This window comes from Mauremys mutica, chromosome 3 (genome assembly GCF_020497125.1).
Source record: "Mauremys mutica isolate MM-2020 ecotype Southern chromosome 3, ASM2049712v1, whole genome shotgun sequence".
Taxonomy (NCBI): Eukaryota; Metazoa; Chordata; order Testudines; family Geoemydidae; genus Mauremys; species Mauremys mutica.
In genome coordinates this window covers 89,024,575-89,039,467 of record NC_059074.1, presented here as the reverse complement: position 1 = coordinate 89,039,467, position 14,893 = coordinate 89,024,575, and the positions used below count along the sequence as shown (strand labels likewise).

Sequence of the window (14,893 nt, the reverse complement as noted above, 5' to 3'; positions counted from 1 at the left end):
GCTATTTCTCTGGGACACCAGACCAATCAAGTCCACTGCTGGAAGGTACAATGGGAGAGGCTTTTGTGGACCTGTGTTGACCATCTTTATGAAGGTATCACATGGAAGGAAATATTCCAGTGTGAGATGCTGTATAGGCTCAGCAAGGAGAAAATGCATGAGGAGCAGAAGAGGGTTTTTGTTATTTTCCCAATTCTGGGCTACTGCAGGGGGGAACCCATATAAAGAGAAGCATAGACTGGATTTGGGCAAAAAGAGCACTAGCCAAGAATGGATTTAACAATATCAGAGCAGAATATGTCTTCAGTAGTGTGGGTAGCTATCAGGGAAAAGTGACTATTATTAGCACAAGGTAGGGTGACCATATTTCCCTATGCTGAATATGGGACACCTGGTAAAATTACTCATATTCAAGTGAGTTCAACGGCAATCAATCAGAACTATGCAGTACAAACATTCAAATTAACATCAAGTTGACTAAGCCTCTGTTAAGAAGAAATATTGTGTAGTTGGATTCTTTTTATTTACCTTCTTATCTTTAAGGGTCGCATGGAGAGAGGTGACACACACACACACTCCTGCACACCTCTCTCACATGGTGTGTGTGTGTGTGTGTGTGTGTGTGTGTGTGTGTGTGTGAGACCGACCAACCCTCCCCTCCCCCTGCCCGGCGCTCTCCGCCCTCCATGCCTGGCTGGGGCCCCGGGATGAACCCACCTCTCCTGGTACCTGCTACTGTGTCTTTCTGAGGCAACGAGGGGCTGGGGGGGAGGGGACAGGGCCATGCATGGCACTGTGCAAGAGGGAAGGGATGGGAGCTGCTTCCAGCACTGGCCGGAAATGAGATGGGGGCAGAGCCCTGCTGGCCGAGACCTGGCACAAAGCAGGGGCTGCACTGATGGACCAGCAAGGGGAGAAGCCAGCCCCGCTTGCTGCATCTTCACCCTACCACCAGCCTTGTGCATCAACCCCCATTGTCAGCCACTGCTCCCCCCAACCCTCGGTGGGCAGCTGGTGAGCAGGGATCACAAGTACTGATGGGGGTGGGGGAAAGACAGAAAATACAGAACAATTTGCCCATTTTAAAGAAAAAGTCAGGACACCTGCAGGAGGGCTTAAATACGGGACTGTCCCTTTAAAAATGGGACATCTGGTCACCCTAGCACAGGGCTAGGCAACTGATGGCACGCGTGCCAAAGGCGACACGCAAGCTGATTTTTTCAGTGGCACTCATGCTGCCTGGGTCCTGGCCACCGATCCAAGGGGCTCTGCATTTTAATTTAATTTTAAATGAATCTCCTTAAACATTTTAAAAACCTTATTTACTTTACATACAACAATAGTTTAGTTCTATATTATAGACTTATAGAAAGAGACCTTCTAAAAACGTTACAATGTATTACTGGCACGCGAAACCTTAAATTAGAGTGAATAAATGAAGAAGACTCGGCACAGCACTTCTGAAAGGTGGCTGACCCCTGCCCTAGCATAAGGTGTCACTAAAATGATAGTTTGTTATTTTAATTTGTTGTTTGGTGAGGAGAACATAGAGTGAATAGAGAACATAGAGTGAACATAGAGGAGGGCAAGAGATAGAGGAGGGGACAAGGAAGGGGAACTTCCAATTTATTCCTCCCCTCTGCCCCCGCCTATACCTACACAGCCTTTTGTTCTCTGCTTCAATCACCACGACTTCCATTTCAGATGATCCCAGACTGCCACTCCCTGTGCACGGAGCATTTGCAAATTCAGTTTTAGTTTTTTGATGGTGTGATGGGGGGCTTTACTCACTGCTGGGTGGCATTGCCTTCTGGTAGTTCTGGGGATTTGCTTTGTCAGGCCAATATCCCTTCCAGCGGTCTCACTCCATCACTCTGTCTCTTTATCTCTCTGTGGCCCTATTCTTCTCCCAGGAGCTACAGCCTCCTTTTTCATAACTCAGATCTCCAGCGAGGCCACTATGTGGTTCCCCACTGGGGGTAGGTCAAAGTCTCATTGCCAGCAGTCTCAGGAAGTCTTTCCATTCGCTGGCCCAGGTGCCATTTCCTCAGCAGCTGCTAGGGGAGCCTGTGCCTGCCCTCTACTCCAGGTTCCAGCTCAGGGGTTCTCTAGTCAGCAGCCAAGACCTGCACTCCTATTCCTTGCTCCCTTTTCCTGAGCCTCTTCTGTATCTTCTTTCTCTTCTCATTCCTCTGGGTTAGCCAGCCCAAACTCCCTCCTCTGATGGAGTAACTGTAAGTTACCTGCCTCTATAGCCCCAACCACACCTCTCTTCTCCCGGAGAGTGACTGTAGCCTTTTTCTGTTGCCAGCCTCCTGGCTTTATAACCCTGGCCCACCTCTGCCCCCAGCTGGGCTTCATTAGCCAATCATTCCTTAGTGCTTTCCTCCAGGTGCAGCCTATAGGTTCATTGCCCTATTTTACCCTTCAGGGCTTGGGAGGAGTGAACACACCATCACAGATGGGTTTCATTCTGTGGAACAAGTAGCAAGGAAAAGACTCCTCTTGCTGAAAATATAAAGCAAAATAAGGTCCATCGTCTTTGCTTTATAAAAGCACACTCTGGTCTATGCTTAGCAAGGGCATAGCCTATGTGAACCTTCACATTTGAAAATGTAAATCCATGTGCCATAATTGTTTGCTTCCTTGATGTCATTTTCAGGACCATCTCCCAGTCAAGAGAAAAGGTCATTATGAAAACCAGTAGATGCTCTGATTGCTTATGCTCGGCAATGTTCCAAATGCAGTAGCTCTCAGTGGCTTTTCTAATCCCTTTACCCAGTGGCTTAGATCTTGAGTCCACTCGTCACAGGTCAAAGGTGCTTACATCTATTCTACACATATACTCTTTTTCCATTTCCTCTTACAGCTGCTGGTTAGGCTTTCTCCGTCAAAACTTCAGAGCCAACGGCTACTCGTTCTACTACTTGTTCTCAGTAACCAAACATTACAATACTGAGCAAGGAGTGTTAACACAACAAACACATACTCTGAAATGAGAACTTTTATAACAAGAGGTTTCTCACTGGAATAACTTTGTGACTATTTTAGTTGCTTAGCAGGGGCCCTTATGGCAATTTTAGAAAGGTGTGGTGCAAATGTTATAAATTCCCACTGAACTATAAGTCAGGAAGGAATTAAACTGGGGGCACCTGTTTTTTCCCCCTATCCTGCAGCCACATTTGGTAACTGCCAGGAGCCTGAGTGCTGCATTTAATTTGCAAAAGGAGTAATATGCAGCCACTCTTAATAATTTAGAGATGCAGTCCATATTGACAATAGGTTCTGATTTGTAGTGTGTTTAATCCAAGCAGTTTAGCATGTTGGGAGTTGTAGTTTCCATGGGCTGTACCTGTATATTAAAGGAAAGGATGGCAATAGGCCATATGCTAGTCACTCAGCCACACTTTGGCCATTTTGGGAATAAACATGCACATTTTAATGAGCAAAACTGATACACAGGTAAACAGCTGCAAAAAAATAAACAGATTCATAGAACTTTTGAAAAGTGGTCTTAAAAGAGATTCACATGAGGCCCTCCACTTGTGCATGTGCATTTTTATGCTCACAAATCACTTGCATGAGCTAATCTTGTGCTCTGTCCTTGTACGTGCACATACACACCCATTTTGACACCCAGTTTGGGTTTTGTGTATGTAAACATTATAATTTTTCACGCATAGGAGTTACGTGCATGCAACTTTGCATGCAAAAACTGAGCCACTTTCTGATCATTTCCTCTTCTTCTTTTTTTAAATGTATTTCAGGTATGATGGGCTACCAAGTAATCCAGAAGCTGGATAAAGGATACAGAATCCCTCAACCAGCTAACTGTCCAGATAAGCTCTATAACATTATGCTGGAGTGCTGGAATGCAGAGCCCAAAGGACGGCCCACTTTTGAAACATTGCACTGGAAACTGGAAGATTATGATACGGACTCTACATCCTATATTGATGCAAATGCTTTTGTAAAATGAATGTTGTGGCAGAGACTGAAGAAAATCAAATGATCAGTTAAATAAGTATGGTATAAAGGGTAACTGTGAAATAAATTTCACCTCAAAATATGGGGGAGGAGAGGTTTAAATTATTAGATGAAACTAAGGAATTTTATAAATTGCCAAGTCTATGGTGATGTTCCAGGACACTAGAGATTTTAATGTCAGCCATTGTCTTGCAAAATTAAGAAAACAGAAATGAGGGGGCTTTATTGTTTGTTTGTTTGTTTTATAAAATAAGCTCTCTTCTATTTATTATTTAAATAATAGACCAAAAGAATGAACAGATGAGATTGTTGCTCAATAAGCCTTGTTGCATTTCACTGTTTATCTACTAGAATGGTTATTTGTTATTCCTTAGATTGCTGAAGCCCATCAGCTTGTTGCTATGAAGGAATCTGATTACTTTGTTGCACAGCAGGACCTGTGCTTTGAGACTTTTCTTTTCTTTTTAAAATATCCTGTGACTATAATGCTGGCAAAGCCATATTAGATGTCTTGATTGTACATGGAGTGCACATGCCTTTGCTAAAGAGGAAAATGAAACAGATATTGGGAAAAGAATTAAAATAGCAGCAAAACAAACTTTTTGCTTTATATATGTGCAGTGTCTATCTTATGAAATAATCACCATTAGCATTAGTTAATTAAGTTTAACATGCTAATGATTTTTTAAATTATCCACCGAGGTGCACAGAGACATTTTATAATCCATTTTTAAGAATCATGAAGCTGAAAAGATTTTTTATAATGAAATAGACATGGCCTTAATATTTTGGAGTGATTCTGAAAAATTCCCAACCTCAGCTTACGCATTTGACAGCACTGTGCCTAGGACCATACATCGACTTTTGAGAAGGGTCAGCAAAATGCTTCTTTTCCCCCTGCTCTCTGTTCCAAACGTATCTGATTTATTTTATATAGCATAGGATGATATTGGGCCAGCTTCGTATGCTGCAGGAGAAGTAGAGCGCTGCTGATTATATGCGGGTCTGAGCATTGTTAGCAACATTTATCCAATTCTAGGTAAATTAGCCAGGTGTCTGACTTCTGCTAAATCCTGAGAGCTTGAAGGCTTTTGTGTGCAGCATAATTGTGAACTATATTTTCCCCTTCATTTTCAATTATTGAACTATAGAATCTATTGTAGTCTGTAATATTAATACAACACATACTATAGGCTCAAAATAAGTATCTAACTACTATCTCCCAATATCAGAGATACAAGGTGTCTGCCAGGAAAATCCTAAAATAGATATAAATAAATGAAAAGATTCACTAACCTAAAATTTGTATGTCTTTCATTGCTTATTTTCTCTGCCATTTCCTTGTTATTTTCTTCTCCTTCCACATCAAGCCTATTTACTCCATTTCAATTCCTCCCACTTTCCCCCCTCATTTGTCATCTATTTTTAATCTGCTCTTTCTCTTTTCTTTGTCTCATCTCTTCTTTTCTTGGAAAGCAACATCTTTTTTTCCACATGCACCCCATTCTCTGTTGCCCACCCAAAACTCCCTCCTTTATTATATAGTTTCTTCTCCACTTCCTCTTTGTCCCTTTGTATTCTTATCTCGCTATCCTCCTTGCTTTCCTTGTTTTTCACCCCACTCTCCCCCCATTACATATGTAAAGCACTTTACAACATTAACCAATTAACTGCCATAACATTCCTGTGATGTTGGAAAGCATTACTATCTCCAGAGAAGGAAGGAAAGCTTAAATGACTTGGCCAAAGGCACAGTGGAAGTCAGTGTTGGGCACTGGGATGGAATGCAGCATAGCCTCATGATGATAAGCTCCCCTCACCCCTCCCCTTTGTAACAGGAGCTCACACTGACTACTCAGCACTGAAGCAAGCTCAGCTACTGATTAGTGGCCAGCAACCAGATGGAACTTGTGATGACCATAGCAGCATCAGCTCAGGAGGCAGTCTAGGGTGACCAGATGTCCCGATTTTAGAGGGATAGTCCCGATATTTGGGGCTTTTTCTTACATAGGCTCCTATTACCCCCCACCCCCATCCTGATTTTTCACACTTGCTGTCTGGTCACCCTAAGGCAGACCCAACTCATAAATTCAAGTCCCGGATCCTTACAACCATGGGTTTAACAGGTCCCATGCACAACTTGACTTTTGAAAGCCTATTATTTTTCAGAAAAAAAAAATCACTTTCAAACTTTCAATCCTGACGAGGAGGTTGCATTTCCGGGATGATTGTGACACTGAAATAGGTTAGAAACATTTTAATTAAAAACTGATTTCACCCTTGACACTTATAGAGGTGTAAAATTCAGAAGGGTCCTTGGCTTTGGGCTTCACTGGCCCCATAGTTTGAGGCTCTTTACTCCTAAGGACACTCATGTAATCAAGAACAGATCAAAGGGGACATTTAAGACTTATTGGAATCTTAGTTACAGAAAGCACCTATATTAGATAAACTTTACAGCAGATGTTATAAAGGTTATAAGAGTTCTATAGCAAGGGAGCTGTTGCATCAAACTCTCTTACAGAGAAGAAAACCTAACACAAAGAATTAATTATCATAATTCAAAGTTATATCAAATGGCCCCAAATCCTCTGTGCTAGACAGTATAGCTGGGCTGAAATGGACAGATTCCCATACTATCCTTAAACACCTCAATGAATGACCCAGTATGTCTGAAAAAAGCATGTATATGTAGGAAACATGTTCCTAGATCAACACAGGACCATGAGCTCATAAACTTGTAATTTCCATCTTCTTCCCCCAAATATGCATATATATCGCATTGCCACCATACACAAGTTTTTTCTTCACTGCTCTATAATTACACCCCACATAGATTTTTTTATTTGTGAAATTTCTATCAAAAACAGTAAAATCAATATTTTTCTATGATTTTGTTTAACTTAGTTTAAGTACATTGTAGGCCTGAGGTTTGCGTAGGTGTCTAAAGCTTGCAGTTAGTACGGGAATTTGTGCGCTTCATCCCCAACTGTACTGACTGACACAGAGGATTTTGAAGGAGCTGGGATATAGTGTAATAACCTAGAAAAATCAAAACTGTGCCCGTTTCAATACATAGCAACTCTTCCTCCTGAGGTGGGAGGGATAGCGGTATGGGGACTGTACTGTATTTCTGAAGAGATGGTGCTCTTTCCACACCAGGAACGGTGATGATTTTGTGTCATCTTGCCAGCTCTGCAGTTAAGTTTCCGTGAGCCAGAGCACTGAATTGAGGATAGCTCGTTTGGCCCAGGGACACTTTCTCAGACACTCCATGTCCTGTGACTGTAAGAGTCTGGAAATTGGACCACTTCTTATCTTTTCCTTTTGCTTTTTGTTGTAGAGTTAGATCCAAGCCACAAAATAAAATCTGGCTCTGGATCGGACTGGAAAGTTTGGGGCTGCTCATACTCTTGTTTCTTCAAGATGTAATAATCTGCAACTTCCTAAATCTTTAAAGGCTAGACTGCCACTCTTACTCGCGTTGAATAGTATGCTAGTCTATAAAAAAATTCCATGGAAATTAATGGAGTTACTGGGGGAATAAGGTGGGATTCAACATAAGAGTGGCAGAATCTACTCCTAAGCATGTGCATTTATTCAACTAAAAGTGACTGAATATAAAGGACTTGATTCTCCACAGTCCCTAACATACCTATGTGAAGTGGCTGTGACACATCACCATTCTATTTTAGCTCCATTTTTCACTACTAGAAAGTGCAAGGCAGTGGAGAATTAGGCCCCAAAGAAAGAGTAAAATATAGAGCAGTTTAAAATATTGCTATCTACTCTTTTTTTCCCCTCCATTTTTCTATAGGACTGGATAGATGTAGCTAATCAACTTGTGTGTTGATCAGTCCTTGACAGAAATCAAACCTGATTAGTGGTGGTGTAGTATAGACCTTGGCTGAAATCCTCCTATCAAATTGGTTCCTTAGTCTAACCCATTGGAAGCGAATGATCTAACCAGTGGACCAAATTTGGTGATGAATCCTGTTCATGTGCTACCTGAGGCACGTTGCACATACACTAAGAAGATCCAATCCATTTCATAACAATTTGTATTTATATGACAGATACCAATTGTAGTCAGAGCTCTTCTCTAAGGCTTGATTTAAATGGAACATCAGGGTTAGCGTTTCCAGTTATAGTGCACACTAAAATGGTTTAACGTATTGCACTTGATTCTTGAGGCCCTTTATGTTCAAGGTTCTGCCAAAGCAATCTATTGCACTTGTTTTTACTTGGCTCATAGAGGGAAAATAATGGATTTAGTTATGAGAAACAGTAATAGATTTTAAAAAATTGACAAATTTCTATGTTTAGATAGAAGAAAGGGATCAGGAAGATATAAGTGGAATTATTCTGCAATAGACTAGCTCTTGTAAAATTCACTTCACATAAATTGTACTGAGACACCTTTCTATGTAATGTTTTATTTATGTAATTCAGGGTTTTTTTTATAGAATTAAATCATTTCATGCAGTCCTTCAAAAGCTCATTTTGACATAAGCTTAAAAATGTCAAGTAAGATAAGACGACTCCCCAGTTGTGTTCTGCTCTGTAGTCTTCAAGAACCTCTGAAGAATGAAAATTACATTTTCCACCCTAAATATCAGAGAGGCTGTGAACTTCACTTTTGATTCTTATACAAAAGTCTTTGGACAGATGGCCTGCAGTCCAGAGCAGGGGTGGGCAAACTTTTTGGCCCAAGGGCCACATCTGGGTATGGAAATTGTATGGCGGGACATAAATGCTCACGAAATTGGGGGTTGGAGTGCAGTAGAGAGTGAGAGCTCCAGCTGGGGGTGCAGGCTCTGGGGTGGGGCCAGAAATGAAGAGTTCAGGGTGCGGGAGTGGGCTCTGGGCTGGGACAGAGGGTTGGGGTGAGGGTGGAGGGGTGAGGGCTCAGGTTAGGGATGCAGGTTCTGAGGTGCAGGAGGGTGGGGCTGAGGGGTTCAGAGAGCAGGAGGGGATCAGGGCTGGGGCAGGGGGTTGGGGTGCTGGAGGGGGTCAGGAGTGCAGGCTCTGAGCAGCACTTACCTCAAGCAGCTCCCAGAACCTGTGGCATGTCCCCGCTCTGGCTCCTAGGCAGAGGCACGGCCAGGTGGCTCAGTGCACTGTCCCATCTGCAGGCGCTGCCCCTGCAGCTCCCATTGGCTGTGGTTGCTGGCCAATGGGAGCTGCGGGGGCGGTGCATGGGGTGAGGGCAGACACCCAGACAATCAGCCTGCACACCTTCAATGCTACTGCAGAAAGAAATTCCAACAGCTCAAGCAGGGAGTGGGTCCTGAACCAGTCCTATGTTAATTCTATCTCAGGTCTCACATACAAGATAGACACATTATACCAGATTAGATTTGGAGTGGTAGATCTGCTTTTCAGATCACATGCAAACAGCCTAGCTACATCACCCCCTCAATGATCTCTCTTTGTCTCACGTTGCACCAGGTACCTGGTTGTCCTCAAATGGGCCGATGTTGGTATAGCCACATCATCATCACATTTTTAAAGAAAGGTTTTGCTTTTTTTTATTTCATGTAAAACTTTTTTCCTCCCTCAAGTGTTCTTCAAATACCAGCTGACTTTTTTTTTGGGAAAGCGCATTACCTAAGAAATTGTATATCACATTTCAGCAGGAAGGGAATTTTTAATAACAATGTATTGATTCCTAAAACCCAGGGAAGTCTAATGCTAACTTAAACACAGCCACTGAACAATAAAGGTCATTTGAAGGCAGCATTACACATCAGCTGAGCTCTGGTACTTTCATCGCAGCAGGTGTTGAATTTCAGCAATTCTCCTGAGTTGAAACCAAGAACAAATACAAAATTTCTTACTGTTGCTCTGGAGCAAATTTAAAAAAAATGAAACAAGGAAATAAAATTTGTGACAGTGAGGAAAGGGGAAAGCTAATGGAAGTAAGTCAACCACCATGATACAAGCCACACTCAGCAAAATATGGCCTGATCTGGCAAAGACTTATGTTTAATGTTATGAACTTTGAGTAGTTCCATTGAAGTAAAGTAAGACAAGTTTTTGCAAGCTCAGGGCTCAAGTCTACACTCAGAATGAAACTGCACACTTTTGCCCCAAATGTTTGAAGAAACAAAAAAGATCTTTCATGATTGAAAATTGCTTTTATCCCTCACAAGTCCCTGTTCAGAGGCAGATCTGTGTAACTCCCGACTCAGAATGAAACATAAACAACTTCAGAGGAGGACAGGGACGGTCTTTGCACTAGTGGCGAGTGAAGAAGTTTTAGCCACAAATGAAGCAAATCTGAGTTATGAAGTTTACATTGCAGTGTCTGCCTACAAGAGCTAGTAGAGCTTTGGGAATATGGACAGGAAGCAAGCCAGGGCTAGCCACTTGAAAAAACAGCCAATGTGCTCCTTCCTACACATAGACAATGAGCAGGTGGATTCTTAACATCTTTTTCCTGCTATCCACATTCAGGCTAAGGCTTGAAGAGAAGTTTACAAACAATGTAGTCTGTAAATGGAATTGAGAGCTTCTCCCAGGGATTGGGAGGAACTTGAGCTCCCCAACATTTGCCTGTCAGTTTCTGTAAAAAAAAGAGAAAAAGGAAATGCAGCGGGGGGCCCTGGTTTCAACCCATGGAGAGAGACCATCTAGGTCAAAAAATTCACAAAAATTAGTTAATTGGAAAAAATGATCCATATGAAAATCCAGCATTTTGCCCAGCTCTAACCAAAGATACTTTATGATATTTACCTCTTCTACATGATTCAGCGTAGAACAAGTTGAAAGTTTTCAAACATCAGCAACAATTTTTATCAAAATGTCAAATTCTGAGGAAAAACTGGAGGAATGAAATGTTTTCAATTTTAATCCTCTTGTTTTTCTGTAATTGAGGTGTAATTGAGGCCCATGCTGCATCATTAGATCAGCTCACGTTTTATTTTTATTGGCTTGTTGCTAAAATGAACAAGCAACAAAAATGAAGGATACATCAAGTTACAAATGACATGATATGAACAACAAAAGAAGTGGTTTTGTTCTTTAGCTATTCAGTTTGGGTGAAATTCACTGCAGTGAAGAACATCCAGGTTAGGCTATCTGCTCCATTTATCCTCCTCTTTAGCTACACACTAAAGCCCCAGCCCTACAATCGTATCCATGTAAATGGACCCTGCACCTGTGGTGAGACCAGGTGACCACAATAAGGCTCCATACATGCAAAGGGATTGGCTTACAAGGATTAGAACCTAAGTGGTGCAGGGGCCTTGCACCTATCTCCTGTAATGGTGTAAACTTCACTCTTTAGGACTATATCCAAGAGGTGGGCAAGGCCCAAGAATAGGGAAGTTGTTTTAGAAGGAAAATATTTTATTCTGTCTGGAACACAAAAATTAGGTTTTTTCAGACTGAAAATCTTCTGAAAATGACTGTTCCTAAGTAGGATTGTTATGAGTGTGTTGGGCTTTATATTTTGTAGAGGCTTATTTATTTCTGATTTATACAGGGCCATAAATGTACATGGATTCCTACAGACAAACCAAATAATGTGCCAGTCCGGAGAAACTTACTGTCTGAAGGTGTGCCTACACAGCAAGCAGGATCCCACGGCAGCAAGTCCCAGAGCCCAGGTCTACAGATTCGAGTTTGCAGGGCTTACGCTATGTCATGAAAAACAGCAGTGTAGATGTCAGGTTTGGGCTTGAGCTCTGAAACATAGGGAGGGGTGTGGGCTTCAAAGCCGAGTTCCAGCCTGAGCCTGAATACCTACATAGCTATTTTAGTGCCGCAGTGCAACCCCAAGTCTGTAGACTCAGGCTCTGAGCCCCGCGGACACGGGATCCTACTTGATGTGTAGACATATCTTAAGGGTTTGACTCAGCAGACATTTACTCCATGCTTGTAGCTACTCCTGCATGGCGTTCTATTAATTTCGACGAGGCATGATTTAGGGCCCACTCCAGCTCCCATTGACTTCAATTAGGAATTGGTTCAGGGCTTATATTTACAGAACTATTTTCAGGATTAGGCCCTAAATTAAGGCATGACCTCTCGAGAGAAATTGACCAATAGGAATGGGGTAGAAATTAAGGGAGAACAAAAGTTACAACAATAAGATCGGTTGCTTTGGTCTTGAGGGTTGTGTGCACATTTTTAAGATACTTTTTCTTTGAGAGACTATTAAAGAGCATATTCAAGTTTTTAGGCCTCAGCAGACATGGGAATCTTAACCAGAGTCTTAGTTGAAAGGCTGCTTTCTAGAACATTGCTGCTAATTTTAACATAGCTTGACATGGGTCTTTTTTTGTAATTTAGAGAATGAGCAAACAGTGGAATTGTTCACAGAGTGTGCTCAGTTCCTCATATGCTAACAGTTCTCAAACTCCCCACTAGGTGGGGGCACAGATTGCTCCCTAAACTCAGTGCTAGAATGAAGCCGTTGAAGTGCGATAAACTCTTGGAGAGAATCTGAGCGCAATCATTCCGACCTATCCAGACACCACACTGATTTCTGGCCATATTAACATAAAATCTGACTATTGAGAACAGTTTACCCGCCATACTTCAGGAACATTTGTCCCCCCAACCGATTATAACAATTATGAAGAAAATATGTATTTACTAATTCCTACCCTGTACAACCGTGAGGGATTTCACTGCTTCTGGCAGTAAATCAGTGGATATTGCATATAAAGTTAATCTACGCATGCATCCAATTATAGATCCTGAAGCACTATGTAGTTTTTCTTACTCATCCTACCTCCCTTGAGACAAGTGACGTGGCTTCAGAAATCAATTGTGATACAAAATGTTTCTAAAGAGTGAATCTGAAATGCCAAAAGAACTGGTGAATAACCATAATTTAGTTCTTTAATCCCCTGTACAGTTAGATTAGGAGTTATAAGGAGACACTGTACAAGATTTATTTATAATGGCTTTTGAAAGTTTACAGCAGGAAATATACATTAAAGTTATAAATTGCTTATTGCAGTGGCCCTTCCTCACTTGATCTGTGGAATAATTGTTTTCATCATTGCTTTCTTAATGTACTTTATAGCAATATAATTTAAATATAGTACAAGCATCAAATATTGATTTTGAGTTAACTTATGATTGATATCAAAATTATATCATAATTATAGTATTTTTCAAGGCTAAACACAGCTGACCTCTCTACTTTATTATCTTTTATATTTTATGAGTAAAATTAAACTGCTGCCTTCTAGAATTAAAATTTACAGTTGCACACTATCATTAAAAGTACTTTCTTTGGATATGAAAACACCACAGGAAACTTTCTACAACTTTCAGATGAGTATTGTTAGTCAGAAAATGCCCATTTTCTCTCTGGCAGTATGTTTGCTATTCTTTAGAAAACAGGTTGATTAATTCTGGGTTAAATGACTTGTTAGCCATGTTCAGCATTTTGGTTTCAATATTGAAGAAAAAAATCCCATTGAATAGTCTTCTGGGAGACATTTTTAGAGTAACTTTTTAAACATTATCATTTTACCTTTTATTTTTATTCTTCGAGACTTTATACTTCATCTTTTAAGTGATACTGTAATTTTTTTTTGCTTAGGTATAGACAGAACAATGGATTTTTGATACTCTCAATTCTACAGAACTCTAGAGTCAGACAGCAATAGCATCAGCCACAATACAGCACAAAGGTGGCAGAAAAGAATCTTAACAAAGCAGCTGACGGTTTCCCTTGCATAAGGAATCCACACATGGGGTAGGTTCAGCATACCCAGGAGTAGGATGGTACAAGTCAAGGTCACAGAACAGACAGGAAAACAACCCAGGATCCTGGCTGCAAATCCCCTGCATTAGTCACTAGACTCCCTCATAGAACTCATTCTAGTTTTTACTGAACTGATTTTTCAACAATATATTAAGCACCAAAGTGTTGAAAAGCAGGTTTTTCCTCAAGCTAGTTTTACCCACTTGGATTCTTCCAGACATTGGAAAGCACTGCTAGTCTTTGACCCAATCTCTGCTTTTAAGATTTCAGAGATAAGAATTGGGTTTCCCATCTTTCTGGTTACGGGGGAAATGGAGAAGGCACACGGTGCTGAGGCGGACAACTTGCCAGTCTACCCTGTCTGATTTTTGTTCCCTCAATTGAAGCTTAACAGAGTCCAGAAAAAAGTAGAGCAGAAACATACTGGTGTAAATTATTCAAGTGATGCTGCCATTTCTAGAAACAGCCCTGACGGGTTTGCCCATAAAACATTAACATGACATTTCTGAGTTGTGACAGGTGGTTTGGGAGAAGAAGGCTTAAGAATAAGCACAACACTGTTTTGTGGGAACAGAGAAATGTGTTCAGCTATAAACAAACACATACCATTGCTGATTTGCACGCAGACTGAATTTAAAAAAACACATTAAAATTTAAGAGATCCTCGTAAGTAGATTAAAGCAGATTTGTTCAATGGTGCTATGCACAAGCAAAAATAGGGACAAAGTCTGTATTCTCTTCCTCCCCTTCTTTTAGAAATGGGAGTACTCAGTTGTCTTAGTTAAATTCTGAAACATCCTAAAGGTTTTTTGTTTGTTTGTTTTTTTAATGCTTCTGACTGACAATTTGGAGTTTCAGTTCAGTTGTGTCTGCTCAGTTTCCCTAGCAGCTCATTAAAAAAAAAAGATGCAAAGGTCTTACTGGTTTTTAACTTCAGCAGATAGCACAGGGGTGCCCCAATCCCTTGCCTAATAATCACATTTTTCAAGGGGACAGCCTTAGTGCCTCATACAATGCCCTTCCATTTAATGTTTGTAGTAGATATCCTTGTTTATTAGTAGTAAAATACTATGTTGGACAGACAGGAGCCAGACTTCCAGGTGAGTAAAACATCTCACAGGACTAGTGCTAGTGAACAATGTTCCATGTTAAGAGTGGGATGAACCTTGTGGAACT

The 14,893-nt window shown here is 41.1% G+C and overlaps 1 protein-coding gene across 1 annotated transcript in view; it reads left to right on the top strand.

Annotated features, from left to right (window-relative positions):
• FRK (fyn related Src family tyrosine kinase) overlaps positions 1-8,475 on the top strand; it is a 67,442-nt gene extending 58,967 nt beyond the window's left edge. Inside the window, exon 8 of the mRNA XM_045011566.1 lies at positions 3,768-8,475. Within this exon, the coding sequence (XP_044867501.1) occupies positions 3,768-3,979 (212 nt within the window). The 3' untranslated portion in view covers positions 3,980-8,475. The remainder of the gene's footprint in view (positions 1-3,767) is intronic.
• Positions 8,476-14,893: the final 6,418 nt, after the last annotated feature.